Source organism: Dichotomopilus funicola, assembly GCF_033296635.1.
Source record: "Dichotomopilus funicola strain CBS 141.50 unplaced genomic scaffold C8A04scaffold_96, whole genome shotgun sequence".
Taxonomy (NCBI): Eukaryota; Fungi; Ascomycota; class Sordariomycetes; order Sordariales; family Chaetomiaceae; genus Dichotomopilus; species Dichotomopilus funicola.
Window position 1 is genome coordinate 57,528 of NW_026944117.1, and position 14,709 is coordinate 72,236.

General features: G+C 55.1%; 5 protein-coding genes across 5 annotated transcripts; 2 read left to right on the forward strand and 3 right to left on the reverse strand.

Annotated features, from left to right (window-relative positions):
• Positions 1–93: 93 nt before the first annotated feature.
• On the forward strand, positions 94–2,200 carry C8A04DRAFT_40437 (pyridine nucleotide-disulfide oxidoreductase; the record flags this gene model as incomplete). The annotated part of the gene is made up of 3 exons (XM_062784943.1): positions 94–1,046; positions 1,119–1,427; positions 1,498–2,200. The coding sequence occupies 3 exons, from the start codon at positions 94–96 to the stop codon at positions 2,198–2,200; spliced, it is 1,965 nt and encodes a 654-aa protein (XP_062633175.1).
• Positions 2,201–2,660: 460 nt separating this feature from the next.
• C8A04DRAFT_32703 (glycoside hydrolase superfamily) lies at positions 2,661–5,914 on the reverse strand (the record flags this gene model as incomplete). Its single annotated transcript, XM_062782187.1, has 3 exons — positions 2,661–3,961; positions 4,025–5,009; positions 5,078–5,914. 3 exons carry the CDS (start codon positions 5,912–5,914, stop codon positions 2,661–2,663), a joined length of 3,123 nt encoding a protein of 1,040 aa, XP_062633176.1.
• Positions 5,915–7,326: 1,412 nt separating this feature from the next.
• C8A04DRAFT_40439 (SCF E3 ubiquitin ligase complex F-box protein grrA) lies at positions 7,327–9,801 on the reverse strand (the record flags this gene model as incomplete). The annotated part of the gene is made up of 4 exons (XM_062784944.1): positions 7,327–7,557; positions 7,663–8,136; positions 8,190–8,918; positions 8,983–9,801. 4 exons carry the CDS (start codon positions 9,799–9,801, stop codon positions 7,327–7,329), a joined length of 2,253 nt encoding a protein of 750 aa, XP_062633177.1.
• Positions 9,802–11,749: 1,948 nt separating this feature from the next.
• C8A04DRAFT_40440 (chalcone-flavanone isomerase-domain-containing protein) lies at positions 11,750–12,985 on the forward strand (the record flags this gene model as incomplete). The annotated part of the gene is made up of 1 exon (XM_062784945.1): positions 11,750–12,985. One exon carries the CDS (start codon positions 11,750–11,752, stop codon positions 12,983–12,985), a length of 1,236 nt encoding a protein of 411 aa, XP_062633178.1.
• Positions 12,986–13,283: 298 nt separating this feature from the next.
• C8A04DRAFT_40441 (thioredoxin-like protein) lies at positions 13,284–13,724 on the reverse strand (the record flags this gene model as incomplete). The annotated part of the gene is made up of 2 exons (XM_062784946.1): positions 13,284–13,558; positions 13,625–13,724. 2 exons carry the CDS (start codon positions 13,722–13,724, stop codon positions 13,284–13,286), a joined length of 375 nt encoding a protein of 124 aa, XP_062633179.1.
• Positions 13,725–14,709: the final 985 nt, after the last annotated feature.

Here is a 14,709-nt window from a genome sequence, read left to right on the forward strand (position 1 = left end):
CTCTCTTAAAACACTGGTCAGCGCCCAACTTGACCTGCCCAACGGAACCGTCAGCAACCTTTCCCACACGCTACCTCTACCACAACTCTCATGATGGCTGCTTCAACGGAAGGTGCCAGCCAGGCCCCGAGTGCTGAAGACCTCAAGCTGTATGAACTCTCGCAAAAGTACACCGCCGAAGCTGCCAAACGACTCCGACCCGACGGTCTTTCTCAATTCGTCCGACTCAAGGATGCCGGTAGCGAACGGCTTCGCACTCTTGCCGAGGACCCCTGGGCCGACCATGCCGCTCTAAACGCCAAACCCCTGGTTCAAGATGGCTCGAAACACAAATTTGTAATCCTTGGCGCCGGCTTCGGCGGACTGCTCTATGCCGTTCGTCTGATCGAAGCCGGTCTCGCGAGTCAGCCAAGTGATATTCTCTTGGTTGACGCTGCCGGTGGGTTTGGCGGAACTTGGTGGTGGAATCGGTACCCCGGCCTGCACTGCGACATCGAGAGCTACTCGTACATGCCGCTGCTTGAGAAGACTGGATATGTGCCCAAGAAGAAGTATTCCACAGGCCCCGAGCTACGAGACTACGCCAACCTCATCGCCGACAAGTGGTCTCTGCACGACAAAGCGCTCTTCCGTTCGAGTATCAAAGCCGCACGGTGGGATGATGCTACGCAGCTGTGGACGGTTGATGCCACCGAGAATCGCGGCCCCGGAGAGGAGGCGCGCGAACTGAAACTCCACGGCCAGTACCTCCTCGTCGCATCCGGGATTCTCACCAACCCGCATGTTCCCAAGGTCACCGGCCTCGAGGATTTCGCTGGGCCTCTCTTTCACACTGCGCGCTGGGACTATAAGGTGACCGGTGGAAGCCCGGTTGATGAGAAACTCACTGGTCTCGAGGGGAAACGCGTTGGTATTATCGGAACAGGCGCAACGGCAATCCAGGCGGTGCCGAAAATCGCCAAGTACGCCAAAGAGCTCTACGTGTTCCAGCGGACACCGTCTTCGGTTAACTGGCGTGGGCAGCGCCCAACCGATCCAGAGGAGTGGTAAGCTTGTTCTCAACGGCCCGGCTAATTCGGTGTTGAATTCGTCATCCTGACTTACCCTCTCCTTGCTAGGAAAACAAAAATCGCCACCAAACAGGGTTGGCAGCGCGACAGGATGCTCAACCTGGATTCGTTCCTAACGGACGCTCCGGAAGAGGAGAATCTGGTGGCGGACGGCTGGACCGAGATGCCTGCGTTCTCCGCCGTGATCGGTTCACCAAGGTACGGTATTATCGAGCCAACGCCAGAGAAAATCGCCCAGCACGTCGGGCGGATTTACAAGCTCGACCTGCCTCACACCGAGTCTGTGAGGGCGCGCACGGAACGCATCGTCCAAAACCCAGAGACAGCCGCCAAACTCAAAGCTTGGTACCCAACATGGTAAGTTTCCGTCGTGCGAACCAAGAAATGGGTTGAAACGAGTTGGCTGATATGAGCGATCCCGGTTTAGGTGCAAGCGGCCATGTTTCAGTGACGAGTATTTGGAGGCTTTCAACCAGTCGAATGTACATCTTGTCGATACCGATGGCAAGGGCATCGACTCGGCGACCAGTGGTGGGCTGGTGTTCGCTGGGAAAGAATACCCCCTCGACATTCTGATTCTGAGCACCGGTTATGTGACCCCCAGCATTGGAGGTGGCAGCCCCGCTGTCCGAACAGGCATCGACATCTTTGGGCGCAACGGCAGGTCGATGGATGAAAAGTGGCAAAACCACGGCGCATCCACCCTCCACGGCGTCTCCTCAAACGGATTCCCTAACCTCTTCTTCGCGCCTTTGTCTCAGTCTGCCCAGGCGTCCAACAACGCCTTCACCCTTGACGTTGGTACTGAGCACATCGTGCACGTCATCGAAAAGGCGGAGGCCCGGACTGGGGGTAATGCAATTGTCGAGGTGACAAGCGAGGCGGAGGAAGCGTGGGCTCTCGAAATCATGCGCCGGGCCGGATGGTTTGCGACAGTCATGGGCTGCACACCGGGCTACGTCACCTCAGAGGGCGAAGCTCTCAAAGTGTCCCAGGACCCCGTGGAGATGGCGAGGAAGGCCCGGTCGAGTAACTGGTCCGAGGGTATGGCGTCGTTTTTGAAGCTACTGGAAGAGTATCGTGCCGACGGATCGATCAAGGGATTTGAGGTTGTTTCCAGGGCCGCGTAAGATTTGGGAGCGCTAGAGTTTCTAGATTAGCCGGTGACTTTCAAAGTTAATATCACGAATCTCCTGTGCGCACAGACAGAGCCAACGGTGTGACTGAGAGTGGCGCTCCTTCCATCAACGTTCAAGGTGCCTTGCCTCTGTACTGCAGGTACCTAATAAGAGAGTGTTGGGGCCCCTATCGCAACACGCCAGCAACTGTCAAATGGCCTAGTAGTCAGGAGATGGGGTGTTGCGCACCTACTACCCTGGGAGATAGCTCCTGGCGCCTCGAAAGAGGTCGCTGGTTCGAACCGCCCCAGTGGTACCACCATCAACTTGACGCAGGGGCGTGGTGGCATTTTTTTGCTTTTATGGGTAATTACCTGAGTTTCCCCTACGGCAAGCAGGCAAACGGGCCACAACGAAAACACCGAAGAAATCAAGCATGTTTCCAAATCTTGGCTTACGCACGACCGCTCGTTTACACATAGTCCAACCTCTTAGAGTCCCAGCCAGGCCGCAAATAACTCCCATCAAACCGCACATCCAACGACGACTCCACAGCATACCTCGTGACAACTTCCACATCTACACTTGCTCCATCCTCCTGCAAAGCCCACACCGCCAGCGCCACGATATTGTCCCCAGCATAATCCAACACACCAATAGGCACGGGAAAGGTATCCTCCGATGCAATGGAAGGATAATACCGCCCGTATTGCCACCCGTTCACAAACAACAGCACTCGATATCCCAGTTTCCCCTCAGCAGCCGGCTTAAACCGGAACGCTAATGACACATCCAATTCCTTGGGCACATCCAACGGCAGGGCTCCACGGTAGAACCGTACGCCAGGAGCGCCAAACCCAGCGCTGGGCCCGTCTCCTTCCTCCCATTTCCCATCATCAAACCCGGGAAGATGCCAGCCCAATCTCTCCCCTGTCAGCCCACCCTCATTGTAATGTGTCCGAACGGCATCAAGCCCAGCCTTCTTCCCACCTCCAGCTCCAGCCGTGCCCGCAACCCGCCACTCCGTAAACGCAAACTCACCATCTTCGCCTTCACTGAGTAGTGTAGCATTCAAGATACCCCTCGGCGTGACCGCACCATCCCCTTGGTCATGGCCCGTATCGTCGTGAATTACCAACAACACATTCTCCCCGTCCTGAAGAACACCATCGCCAAACTCCAACGTCAGATTCCCCACCGCTGCATCCGCACTACCTAACCAAGACCCCAAAAACCCCCCATTAAGATACGCTGACCAGCCATGCGCCGTACCGCCCTGGACAGCGAGGTACACGCCCGTCGGCGCGGCACCGGAGTCATTAGTAGCTACCAAAAACCGGCCGCGCCACAGCCGGATACCAGTGTGAAACCCGTACTGGTCTGCGAAAAGATACGGCTTGGTGGCATCTTTGACGCTGGCGTCCGGGTTGGTGGTGGTACTGTCGTTGGCTAGGACCCAGGCCGGGCCAGAGTCGGAGTAGGAAGGGGAGATTTCGGGGAGAGAGTCTTGGGATTTCCAGTTGGTGATTTTTGGGGGTTGGAAGGTAGGCGAGGAGGTTGAGGAGTCGGGGTTGATGGTGGCTAAGAGGGAAGAGTACTTGGATTGGGTTGTGGGCAAGTCGACGCCGTTCCAGCGGATGGTGGTGATGGAGGAGGATGTGAAGACTTCGAGGGCTGTCGGGGTTGTGGCATTGTTGTCGCCGAACAAGGAGATCGTGCTATCTTCTGAAGTAAGAGTGGCAGATCGCACGAGACGGGGCCCGATGACGAGAGCTAAAAGGGATTTAGTAAGGCGATTCTCTCCTTCTTCATAACCCCTGGAACAACGACACTTACCAGTCTGGTTGACGGGAACCTTGGGGTCGTTGGTCAGCGCAGGAGACCACACCTTGTAAGCCGTCGCCCGATCCACAAGCACCACTCTCACACCATTATCAAATTCCACCACCGTCAAGCCCTCCTTTTGGATATAACCCACAATCATCCCCTCCTCATCTGAGACCAGGGTGACAGCCTGCCCAGAGACAATGGTCCCGTTCGTTGCTCCGCGCAAATGGAACTCCCCGGACCGACCAACTGGAGCCCACAGCACCAAGACCGGCTTCTCGTCAATGACCGAGTACGTCAGAACTTCCACGGACGAATAGGACAACGTGTGCTCCCCAAAGTGGAAGTCAGCCACCATAATCTTAGCTTCGTTCCCGCTCAGCACAAAGGCGCTCGAAATCTTGGGCACGAAAAATTGCCCGAGGCTGCAGTTGACTTGCCATGCATACCACTCCTCCGCATCTGAGGCCGTGTCGTCGTGGCGAATAACATAGAATCCAGCCCCCGTCTCTGGGTTTCGAAGTTCGGCGGTGTGTAGGTTCGTGTTATTCGTATAATCCGTTCCATTCCCGATTCTCTCCGTGTACGCCAGTTCGTCCGCAACCCTCGTAAACAACCCCAAATTCTTCAACTCGTAGTACTTATCACCAACACTCCGATCTTCCGAGATCGCCGCGCTGTAGTCATAGCTGCTCCCGAGGAACGGAGCGGCCAACCACCCCCAGTTCGTCCCACCGTAAATCATGTACAAATTGAGCATCGTGACATGCTGGGAGATGGTGTCGCGGTAGTAGAAATTGACAAAGTCTACCCCAGTGCGCTCTCGGCAGCCACCGGACGGGCCGTTCCACGGGTTCAGCGCGCCGCCCTGGAACTCGGGCATGAAAGATGGTTGGTTGGGAGACACAAGCTGGAAATGGTCGTAGTAGTCGAGCACGCCGAAGGGGGTTGGCGTGCTGCCACATTCTTCCTGGACACAAGACCAACATTGCGGCTGTGTAGGAAAAATTCAAGGTGAGGTTAGCAGTGAATACTGAAAAGGGGTAAATCCAGGAGACTCACGTAACTATCGAGGCCGTAGATATCAACGTTCCCCCCCGCACCAACCGTGTCATAATCCTTCGACCACGACCGGCCATTCATATTCGGCATGTTATGCACCAAGGGGACCACAATCCCATTATCCCGCGCATTCTTCTCCAGCGCCTCCATGTACCCAATCCCTTCTTCATTCGGCGTCTTCTCCGCCGCGTTCGTCCACTGCCCAGCATACTCATTCTCAATCTGATACATCACCACCGTCCCCTCCTCCGTAACCTGAAACGGCTCCGTCAACTGCGCAAACCCATCCTGATACGGCGTCCACGCCTTCGCAAACTCCTCATCATCCACCCGCAACTCCCCATGCGCTCCCGTCGTCGCCCACAACGCCATCCCGCCCGCACTCAACTCCGCATTGATATACGGCCCCGGCCGAACAAGCACATACAACCCCACATCCTTCGCCATCTCCAGAAACCGCGTCAGGTTGTGCGAGCCCGAGGTAAAATCGACAGTATCCGGGGTCGGGGCATGGAAGCCCCAGTGCGTGTAGATCGAGACCATGCGCAAGCCCGTGGCCTTGATCTTCTGCAACACGTCCTCCCAGAGTTCTGGGATCGGCAGGCGGAAGGGGTGCATCTCGCCGCCGAAGAGGAACATGCGCTCGCCATGGATCAGGATGCTGTGGTGGTCCCATTGGACTGTGTCTTGGAGGCCGTTGTCGAGGATCGGCCAGGCGTCGGAAGGCTCATCGGCGGCGACGGCTGCGGACGTCAGTCTGGGGTTGCTGACCAGCATCAGGAGGAGGAAGGAGATGAGCTTCGCGGAGAGGCCGCGAATAGGTGGGAAGACACCCATGGCGGATGGCAATCAGGTGAGAAGGTCGAGCCCGACGGCTTAAAGGTGTAGAGTCAAAAGAGAGCAACACCCCAACCGACTGAACTCCCAAGTCGGTGGTATGAATTTTGCAGACGAACGGGGTCGGACAGGTATTTATTCTTATTCATTCATCTTCCTCCCAGCCCGAGATTTGCGTCATCCCCAGGAACCGCACAAAGCTCAATCACCCATTGGCGCGGAATTGGAAATTCCCCGACGGAAACGATGGTTCTGTCAGTAATATATTCTCGTCCCTGTCGAAGGGCCAACCATCGGCAAAGAGCCCGAGCAGCGGGTAATCAGTACCAGAGACCGGGCCAATCGAGCCAATAACGGCGGTGACGGGAAGACGGGACGAGGTTTGTCAAAGCAAAGGGGGCAAGTAACACTGCTGATCATCAACCTTCTCCCGGGAAAACCTCAAGGTTGCATCGGGAACCGCTCGTCCGTCGCCCGAGTCTGGGAATCAATTCGCCGAAGTTGCAAACACGAATAATCAGTTACCATGGTGGGATCTCAAAAGATAGAATGTCACCTTCGATAACATCAAGCAGGGGCGATTCTGCAAAGCTCTGGCTTGAACGGTGTACTACCAGGTCCTTGCTACACAGCAAGGCGTCTACATAGAAACCTCGAAAGAAAAAGTTCATTAGCAGGTTCCCTGCTCCGCCCACCTGAGTTCTCGGCCGCTCAATCCAGAGAGCCAAACCCATCGCAGCCACTCCTGGGGAAACCCATCATATCATAAAGCATACCCGTAATTGACCCCCTACCGTAGCCGATGAATGCAACAAGATAGGTCCGAGATCAGGGGCCAGCAAGGCCTAAATAAAAAGAGGACATGGAAAACAGGAAAAAGGGAGGTAGTTAGTGTCGACGTCATGCAACAAACCACCAAGAGGGTAAAACTAGGAGCAAAAGAACGAGGCGTTCAACTCCACAAGAAAGTGTAAGTTTGACAGGGTTTACCGTTAACACGGGGATTCCAGGTTTCTTCCACGCGCCCCTCATTCTGTCATACCCACAAGGTTAAACCGATCAACATCACAGGGCCGTAGTAGACATGAACAAGAACAGAAGGAAAGTGAGAGAAAGAGAAAGGCTCGGATTTGCCGCAACTAGCGGTTCATCTCGAAACACTTCCCTGAAAGACCCTTTAGACACAAATGACATTTCTTATGAACACGGTCTCCCAAAAGTAAAAGATAAAAGCGGAAGGACAAAAATAGCAATGCATGTACCCGCTTCCCCGTAGAATTCGGGTGTCCCGACACCCAGGGTATCCATACTCCTCCTTTCCATTTCGCTCCCAGATGATGGTGAAAATCCCCGCGCTGACCGTCCTTAAAGAGTACTCTCCCGAAGCCCCCACACCTAATTGCCTAGGAAAACTAAGGTTGATTGGTTGTGTTGGGGGGAGTCGGATCAACGTCCCCGCCAACCTCGCTTGACATATCCATGAATGCCTGTATGGGGGGAACCTCGGTTGGCGGAGTTGTAGCAGCGGCAGGTTCCTGCGTATTCACGCTCACTCCCGGCTGGGCAGCTTCTTCTGGAATATCCTCGGGGAAGGAATGATGGGGAGTGGCGCTAGTAGCAAAGGCATGGTTCTGTGGATCATGCTGCGGCACCGGTGCAGGGCTAGGAGTGGCATTCCCGACAACAAAAGGGGGGTCGATAGCGCCAGGCGGGGGATCTTGGGGGGCGGCTGGTATGGGAGGCGGTACGGGGATAGTGCCTGCCGCGGCATGGTGCAGACCAAGGCCGAAGGTGTCGATAACCATCTCAGACCCATCCTCTGGGACATCGTCTTCATCTATCGCATCGGGATCGGCGTCTTCGCCGGACGCGTCAACGAGCTGAGGGAAGGTTTGGCCGGGCGGGGGGAAAATCGGAGGATCTACAGGAATGGTGGCTCGCATCGAGCGTCGAGACTCCTCTGCGGCAAGCACTCGGTTAAAGTGTTTGCGCAGGCCGACAACACCTTGGCCGGAGAATACGCAGAACACAGACCGTTGGTGCTCAGTGAATTCTATGGGATCGTGTGAGCTAGAAAGCCATACGCAGGGGCGATATGCAAAGCCCTTACCTGAGGGAGCAGGTCGAGAATAATGCTCCAAATCTTCCCTTAAGAATGCCTGCACGCCAGTCAAACTGAGATGGGTCAGGCGCGGACAGGAGTTGAGAAGCCTGATGATGCTCTGTAGATGACTTAGTTCAAAGACCTCGCGAGCGAGATATGGGGAAGACGTACCGCTTGCGTGAGGTTGATACAGTAGCTCAAGTGGACCCGCTCCAGACAGCTCTGGCTGCTACTGTAATCGCCCGGTATGAAATTGCCATGCGCATCCCGTCGCAACCTAGGCCGGCGGTTTGCGTTGGCTAGGGCAATAACACTGGCATCAGTGATGTTGGCGCATTTGACGAGACCGATCCTCTTAAGCTTGGGAAGAGTGGCTAGCCGTGTCACAGAATCGTCGGTCAACTGAGAGCAACAACCCAGGTCAATGTAGCGTATCCTGTTGCACATAGATACGAGCCGCTTCACCCCATCGTCTGTGATATTTTGGCAGTGGCCCAAATGGAGAAAGTGAAGGTTTTTGCCAAGTTTCGAGATGGCGTACGCCGCCGCATCTGTGAGGTTACGACATTTCTGCAACACGAGGTTCCTGAGCCTGGGTGCTACGTCGATGATTCTTTCGAGGCCATGATCGGTGATGCCGGCGGAAAACGTAAGATCTAGGATTCGAAGGTGCTCGTATTGCCTGTTGGAAGGCAGCGAGAGGAAAGCCGAATCGTCTATTAACTCGCAGTTGGATAGCCGAAGCTCCCGGAGGGCGTTTCCCTTGGTAAATAGTGCCGTGACGGGCTCATTGCCAATTTCCCGACATTGTTGAAGATCTATTTCGAGAATGTTCGGGCAGTTTTCGGCAAAGGCAAGCACGGCGCTGTCTTGAAGTTGTATGCAGTCGTTGAGTTTCAGCTTGGTTAGGCCGTATGTCAGCAAACACATTCATGAAACACAGGAAGGGGGCGCCAAAGCTTACTCGTTTGAGATGACGACAGCGATGAGCAAGGCGAACAAGGCTTTCGTTGGAAATCTTTTGGCAGCCAGATATGTTCAACCCTTGTAACCGTGGGCAGTTTTCGGAGATCGCATCTATCGAGGCCTCGGTGATGTGGTCGTGGAGAACACGCCCCGCAACCGGCGGAGGAAGAGAGACGTCGAGGGAATATAAGTGGCTATTGTTAGAAACCAGGGCAATGAGCCCGGAATCTGTAAGATTGTTGCAGCCCGTCAAAGTCAACCGCTCGACCCGAGTGCACCCGGCCAAGGGTACAACACTGCCATCGTTGATCTCGCCCGAGAGAGAGGCCAGGTTCAGACGCCTCACGAAGTCGCGGTAGCAAAAATATGGATTCTCAAGGTTCAGCGTCCGGCAAACGGATTCGTACTTTTCCCAAGATGAGCACGAGGGCCGGTGCCATAAGAAGTCGACCGCATTCCGAGACCACCGCTTGCATGTCAACATAACATGAAGAAGGTCTGAGGCGTTGCCCAACCGGCCGAAAACGGCGATTAGGATCTCGTTCGGGAGGCGCTGGACGGCCGGGAGGCATTCGTCGTCTGTGACTTGCATATCCTGGATGTTCGGCACACCGAGGGAAGACTGGGAGTCGTTGGCGCCCAGAAAAAAGTCGGATTCGTTATCGGGGGGCGCGGGCGAGCTCGTTGATGAAGTTGTGCGAGAGTCCTCATGGAGCTGTCGAGTCGTTTCCATCTCGTTGTTTTCACCATTTTCGAGTGTCGGCACCACATCCCGACCGTCGGCGGCGATAGCGTCGAGCGACGCGCCCTGCCTCATGGTGATTTATCAAAACAATTCCGCGGCGCAATAAGCGGAGATTGTTGTCGATGTTGGGTCGGAAACACAGAGGGGATAACGGTTCGTGGCGGTCGACGTGGGATGTGGAAAGCAGGGGGGGGTCTTGCTGTTGGCGTCAATTATGAGGAAGAGGCAGGGGCCCCAGGCAAGTGGAGGTGCGAGACCCTGGCATCAAAATAGCCTTGGCGCAGGCGGTCGGTACGGAAGGCACAGCGTCACAGAACTGATGCAGGACCGAAAACACAAGGTACAAGTGTTTGCTGAGAACGCTGGGCGGGAGCTGGGCGGGAGTTTGGCCTCACAGTCACAGGCTCCGGAGAAGGCTGCTTGTAAATTAGGCGAAACAGAGGGAGGTTTTGAAAATTGGTTTCTGCGGAGACCAGGCACTGGGGCACACGGTTAACATTTATCTCATGAAGCGGGAAAGAGCACCCAGTGCAAGTCCTACGTGCCCGTCTCAGGAGGCTAAACTTGGCAGGCAGCGGCGAAGTGCCCGAACACACTCGCTGACTGGAGGCGGGGCCACAAGGCGGCGGGACAGGGCGAATAGAATGGGACGCTGAGCAATCCAAGAAAGGTCACACTTGAAGGTCACTGGACAACGGAAGCACTCGCTTTGATCTCGCTTGGTCCAGTCGAAATTGGGCATTATTTTTGAAATGTCGCAGGTGACTCGCTCAAGTGTTGTTCCTGTTTGCTGGTCAAGCGTATTGTCACAACATCCAAGATGGCCAAAGAGTCGCAATGACCCTCTCCCCAGACCTGCGACACCGAAAGCGGGAGCCCGACACTGGACTCCAGGGATGCAACAGGAGTTTTGGTTTCGCTGCGTGGCAACGTCCGGGCATCAAGGGCCGCTTGGGCCGCTCCCCGCCTGTTGACCTCAAGAGTCATCAATTTTCTGGGCAAACTACTGGCGCCCATACATGTTGTGGGACGTTAATAGCTATCGGCGTTGCCTTCTTCAACCCATCAAGCATAACTATGAGCGTTAGGTGCCTTTGTGCTTGTCACCAAGGTCGGTAGTCGGAGGCCCCTACGTCCGACGCATTCGCCCAAGTCGCAGTTTCTGCCCATTTCGTCAGAAGTCCCCGCAGCACAACACGTAGCACCAGAGTGTTTCGCGGACCGCGCGTCCTTAAAATGCCATACTAGAAGTCGGGTCGGAATGAGCAAGTAGAACTTCCACTTTGCATCGTGAACTGCGGCTGAAAAACTGATGAGCAAAGCCTCGGCGTCCGGCCCGACATGAAGTCCCCTCGACCTCAGCAGCTCGTTGGCGGAAGCCAGCTTGGTGACTCCCCGCTACGGCCGTTGTACAAAACTGAAGCGGCTATTTCCAACAAATTACCTCTCCTGTTGATGGCTACCTAGTGGCCAGCCTCCTGTGTCGCGCAAACGTGTGCTCGCGGTGCCAACCTCAAGAAATTTGCACAATGCTTTCGCCCTGAACCTTTTCATCTTTGTCTCAGACTAGACATCGACTCGGGCCAGCCGACATGTTGGAAATGGAAAATACCACCCTTCCCCTCAAAAAGAATGATCTAACAACGTATAAATTTACCTCAGGTTTTACTGATGTTCCTACCATTTTGCTATTTTCCACTATTCACTGATTAGACGTTCGCCCATCCGGTAATGAGAAAAATTGACTCTCTTTCTGTTAGAATTGTCGGGTGGTTGATTGGCCAATCGGGTGTTACTGGTGAGGGGTGATGTCAATCTCTTTTGGCAGTTTCCTAAACCCGCCTCCGACCGAGCAAAAACAAGACAGCAGGCTGTGGCCAAATCCGGCCAACCTGGGACTTTCCGTACAATCTGGCGGGCCATCGCAGCCGTAACCACAGAACTCAGGTCATGCAGAACATCGAGAACCCAATATAAAGGAGGATTGGTTGGCCCACATACAAGCAACATGAACGCCACAATGTTGCGACAAACAACGTTGCGACGCGCAACGTGCTCGCCCACAACCGCAGCGCGGCTGCGAACCCAAGCGCCACACCGGACTATATTCTCTCGGCGAGATGAGCGAATGAGGAGGTCCTCGAGCCGGGCGGTCGAGAACATCGACATTCGGCGCATGACACAGCAGGCTCAGGACTGGCACCGCAACCGCACCATCTTCCTCTGGTCTGGGGCGATCGCCGGCGTTATCTCTGCCATTTATACGGCCTGGAAGATCAAGGTTGTCTTGGACAACCCGGTCAAGGCGGATTCCAACCTCCCCTCCTCCGATCCGCTCGCATCGCCAAACGCCGCCGACCGAAAGGTTGTCATCCACGACCAGGACGGCCGCGAAATCGTCCCGACCGGCAACAGTACCGTGCCAACCTTCCCCCACACCCTCGATCTCCCCGCCTACACAGCTCCAATCACTCCCACCGAGGTTCCCACCAGCCCTGTCGATCCTATCACCACTCAACAAACCATCACTGCGCCGAACGGTAGCACAACGGAGTACACGCTTGTTGGTCTCGGGCTACGCACTGTGACCTTCCTCGGCCTACAAGTCTACGTAGTGGGGTACTACATTGCAACCGCCGACATTGCGGCCCTGCAGAATGCTCTGACTAAAAAGATCAATCCGATTGCGACGACACTAGTGCCTGCGGAGCGTGAGGAGCTACGAGCCGCCCTGCTGGACCCGACCGAGGGCGAGCGCGCCTGGGAAGAACTGCTGGCCGCTGGCATACCCGCGCGCTCTGCCTTCCGCGTCGTACCTGTGCGCGATACCGACTTCCACCACTTGCGAGACGGGTTTGTGCGTGCGATCCAGGCGCGCGCGCCGCCAACTCCCCCGGGGGCAGATAATGAGGCGTTTGGCCAGGCAATGCGCCAATTCCGTGGGATTTTTAGCCGTGGGAGCGTGCCAAAGCGCAGAGAGCTACTACTGGTCCGGGACGAGACGGGACGTTTAAGCATCACGTATGATGCCGGGAATAAGAAAACGGAGGCGGCGCAGCCTGGCGGGCGACAGCTAATCGGGGTGGTGGAGGACGAGAGGGTATCGAGGGCATTGTGGCTTAACTACCTGGCTGGGAAAAAAGTGGCCAGCGAGCCGGCGCGGCAAAATATCGTGGAGGGGATTATGGGGTATGTGGAAAGGCCGGTCGGCACCGTGGCGGCGCAGGTCGTGCCGGTCGTGAACTCTAGGTTGTAAGCAGGTTACGGGATATTGTATAACGCTGTGCAACTATGCTAGATATTTGTATAAATACAAGACAAAGCCTCCATGTTGCAGCCCGTACAATACTACAACACTCAGGGCAGTGGCGTTAACCGCTACCTCACCCACACGTGAAGCCTTGGTCGTTGGAGACGGTAATGCGATGTACACTATAATTATACTACCAAGTACGCTGCAGAGCCGCTAAACAGGGTCAACATCTATTCCTCTATTCCTTGAGTTTGTCCCTTCTCAACGACATAGTCCCCTTTCTCCCAGCCACCACTGTCTCTTAGAGGGCATTGGCAGCCTTCAAGAGCTCCTGCAAAGACTTCCCATCCTTCCCGTTCTTGTCGACCTTATCGAGGTCTGAGCTTCCACCAATGTGGGCGCCGCCGATGAAGATGTTGGGGACGGTTCGCTGGTTGTAAAGCTCGTACAGCGCATCTTGGATCTGACTGCCATCGTCGACTTGGTCAAGCTCGATCGCTTTGTATTCGACATCGAGGCTGCTGAAGAGGCCCTTAGCTTTGTTACAGTAAGGGCAATACGACTTGCTGAAGACCACTATTCACCGGGGTTTTGGTTAGCGGGGCAGTCGACAAGGCAGCGTGGAACGGAGAATTTACATACTGACGGCATTGTCATCGATCAACTGCTGTGCTTTCACCTTGGCGGCGTCCATTGTGGCTGTTGGAGTAGAGCCAAATAGTCTGCGGAAAATGAAGGACATGGAAGTCTGGGCAGTGGTGGTGTGCGAGAAAAGGTGTTGAAGATGAGGGGCAATTTGGACCCTTCTTTAAAATGGTCCGTCGAAACGCTGTGGCAATGCTGGATTTGTCAACTGGGGACTGGACCCAGGGAACTTGGCAAATGACGTGACTAAGTTGAAAGTCGAGGGAACACAACCGAACACAATAAGTACATCTACACGTACACTACACTACATGTAATCTCGTAATGTATGTACATACTATTTACACTACAAGCCCCAAATTCGACTCTCCCGCACACCCAAGAGCATCGTTCATCCTCAGTTTCGCATTTTGTCGCGCCCCTGGCTTTTCGATCCACTCGTCCAGGGGCGATGACGCACATGGTCTGTGCTGACTAGACCCTGCGATCCCAGTGTCGAACGCGCACGACGGATCTGGGGGATAGGACGAGTGGCAAACATCAGACAACACCGTCAACCAAGCAAGCCAACTTGCCAAGGCATCAACAACGGGATCAATAGTAAGGCGGACCGTTGCAGGAAGTGAGAAACGAAGTTATTCCCAAGAAATAGGTTTGCGGCCTTGTGCCAACTAAGATGATCTCATTGTCTTGAATCCTGATCGGCGATTTGCTTGGGGTCGGCCTTTAGAGCCCCAATGAGCAGAGGGCACTCATGGAGGCTCGAGTCCACCCTTTCATGGCTTCTCTCACGCGGACACATTGTCTCAACGAAGCGGCAATGATGCTTCCGAGCGGGCTAGTCTGCATCAACACGAGTATCTCTCGTCTAGTTGTATGCTGGAGTAGACTCGATATGATTGACAAATCCTGTCGTCCACTCGGGGTCCAACCCAAGGGAGCCCAGAAGAAGCAACCCTCAAGCCAGTTATGACAGGACTTGCCAAGCAATGGCTGACAATCCCCTGCCCTGGGGAATCCTCTTTTTTTGGGCATTCCGCGAGATCCGCCCGTCGCCCTTGGTGCAGGTGGTCTGCCGTCGC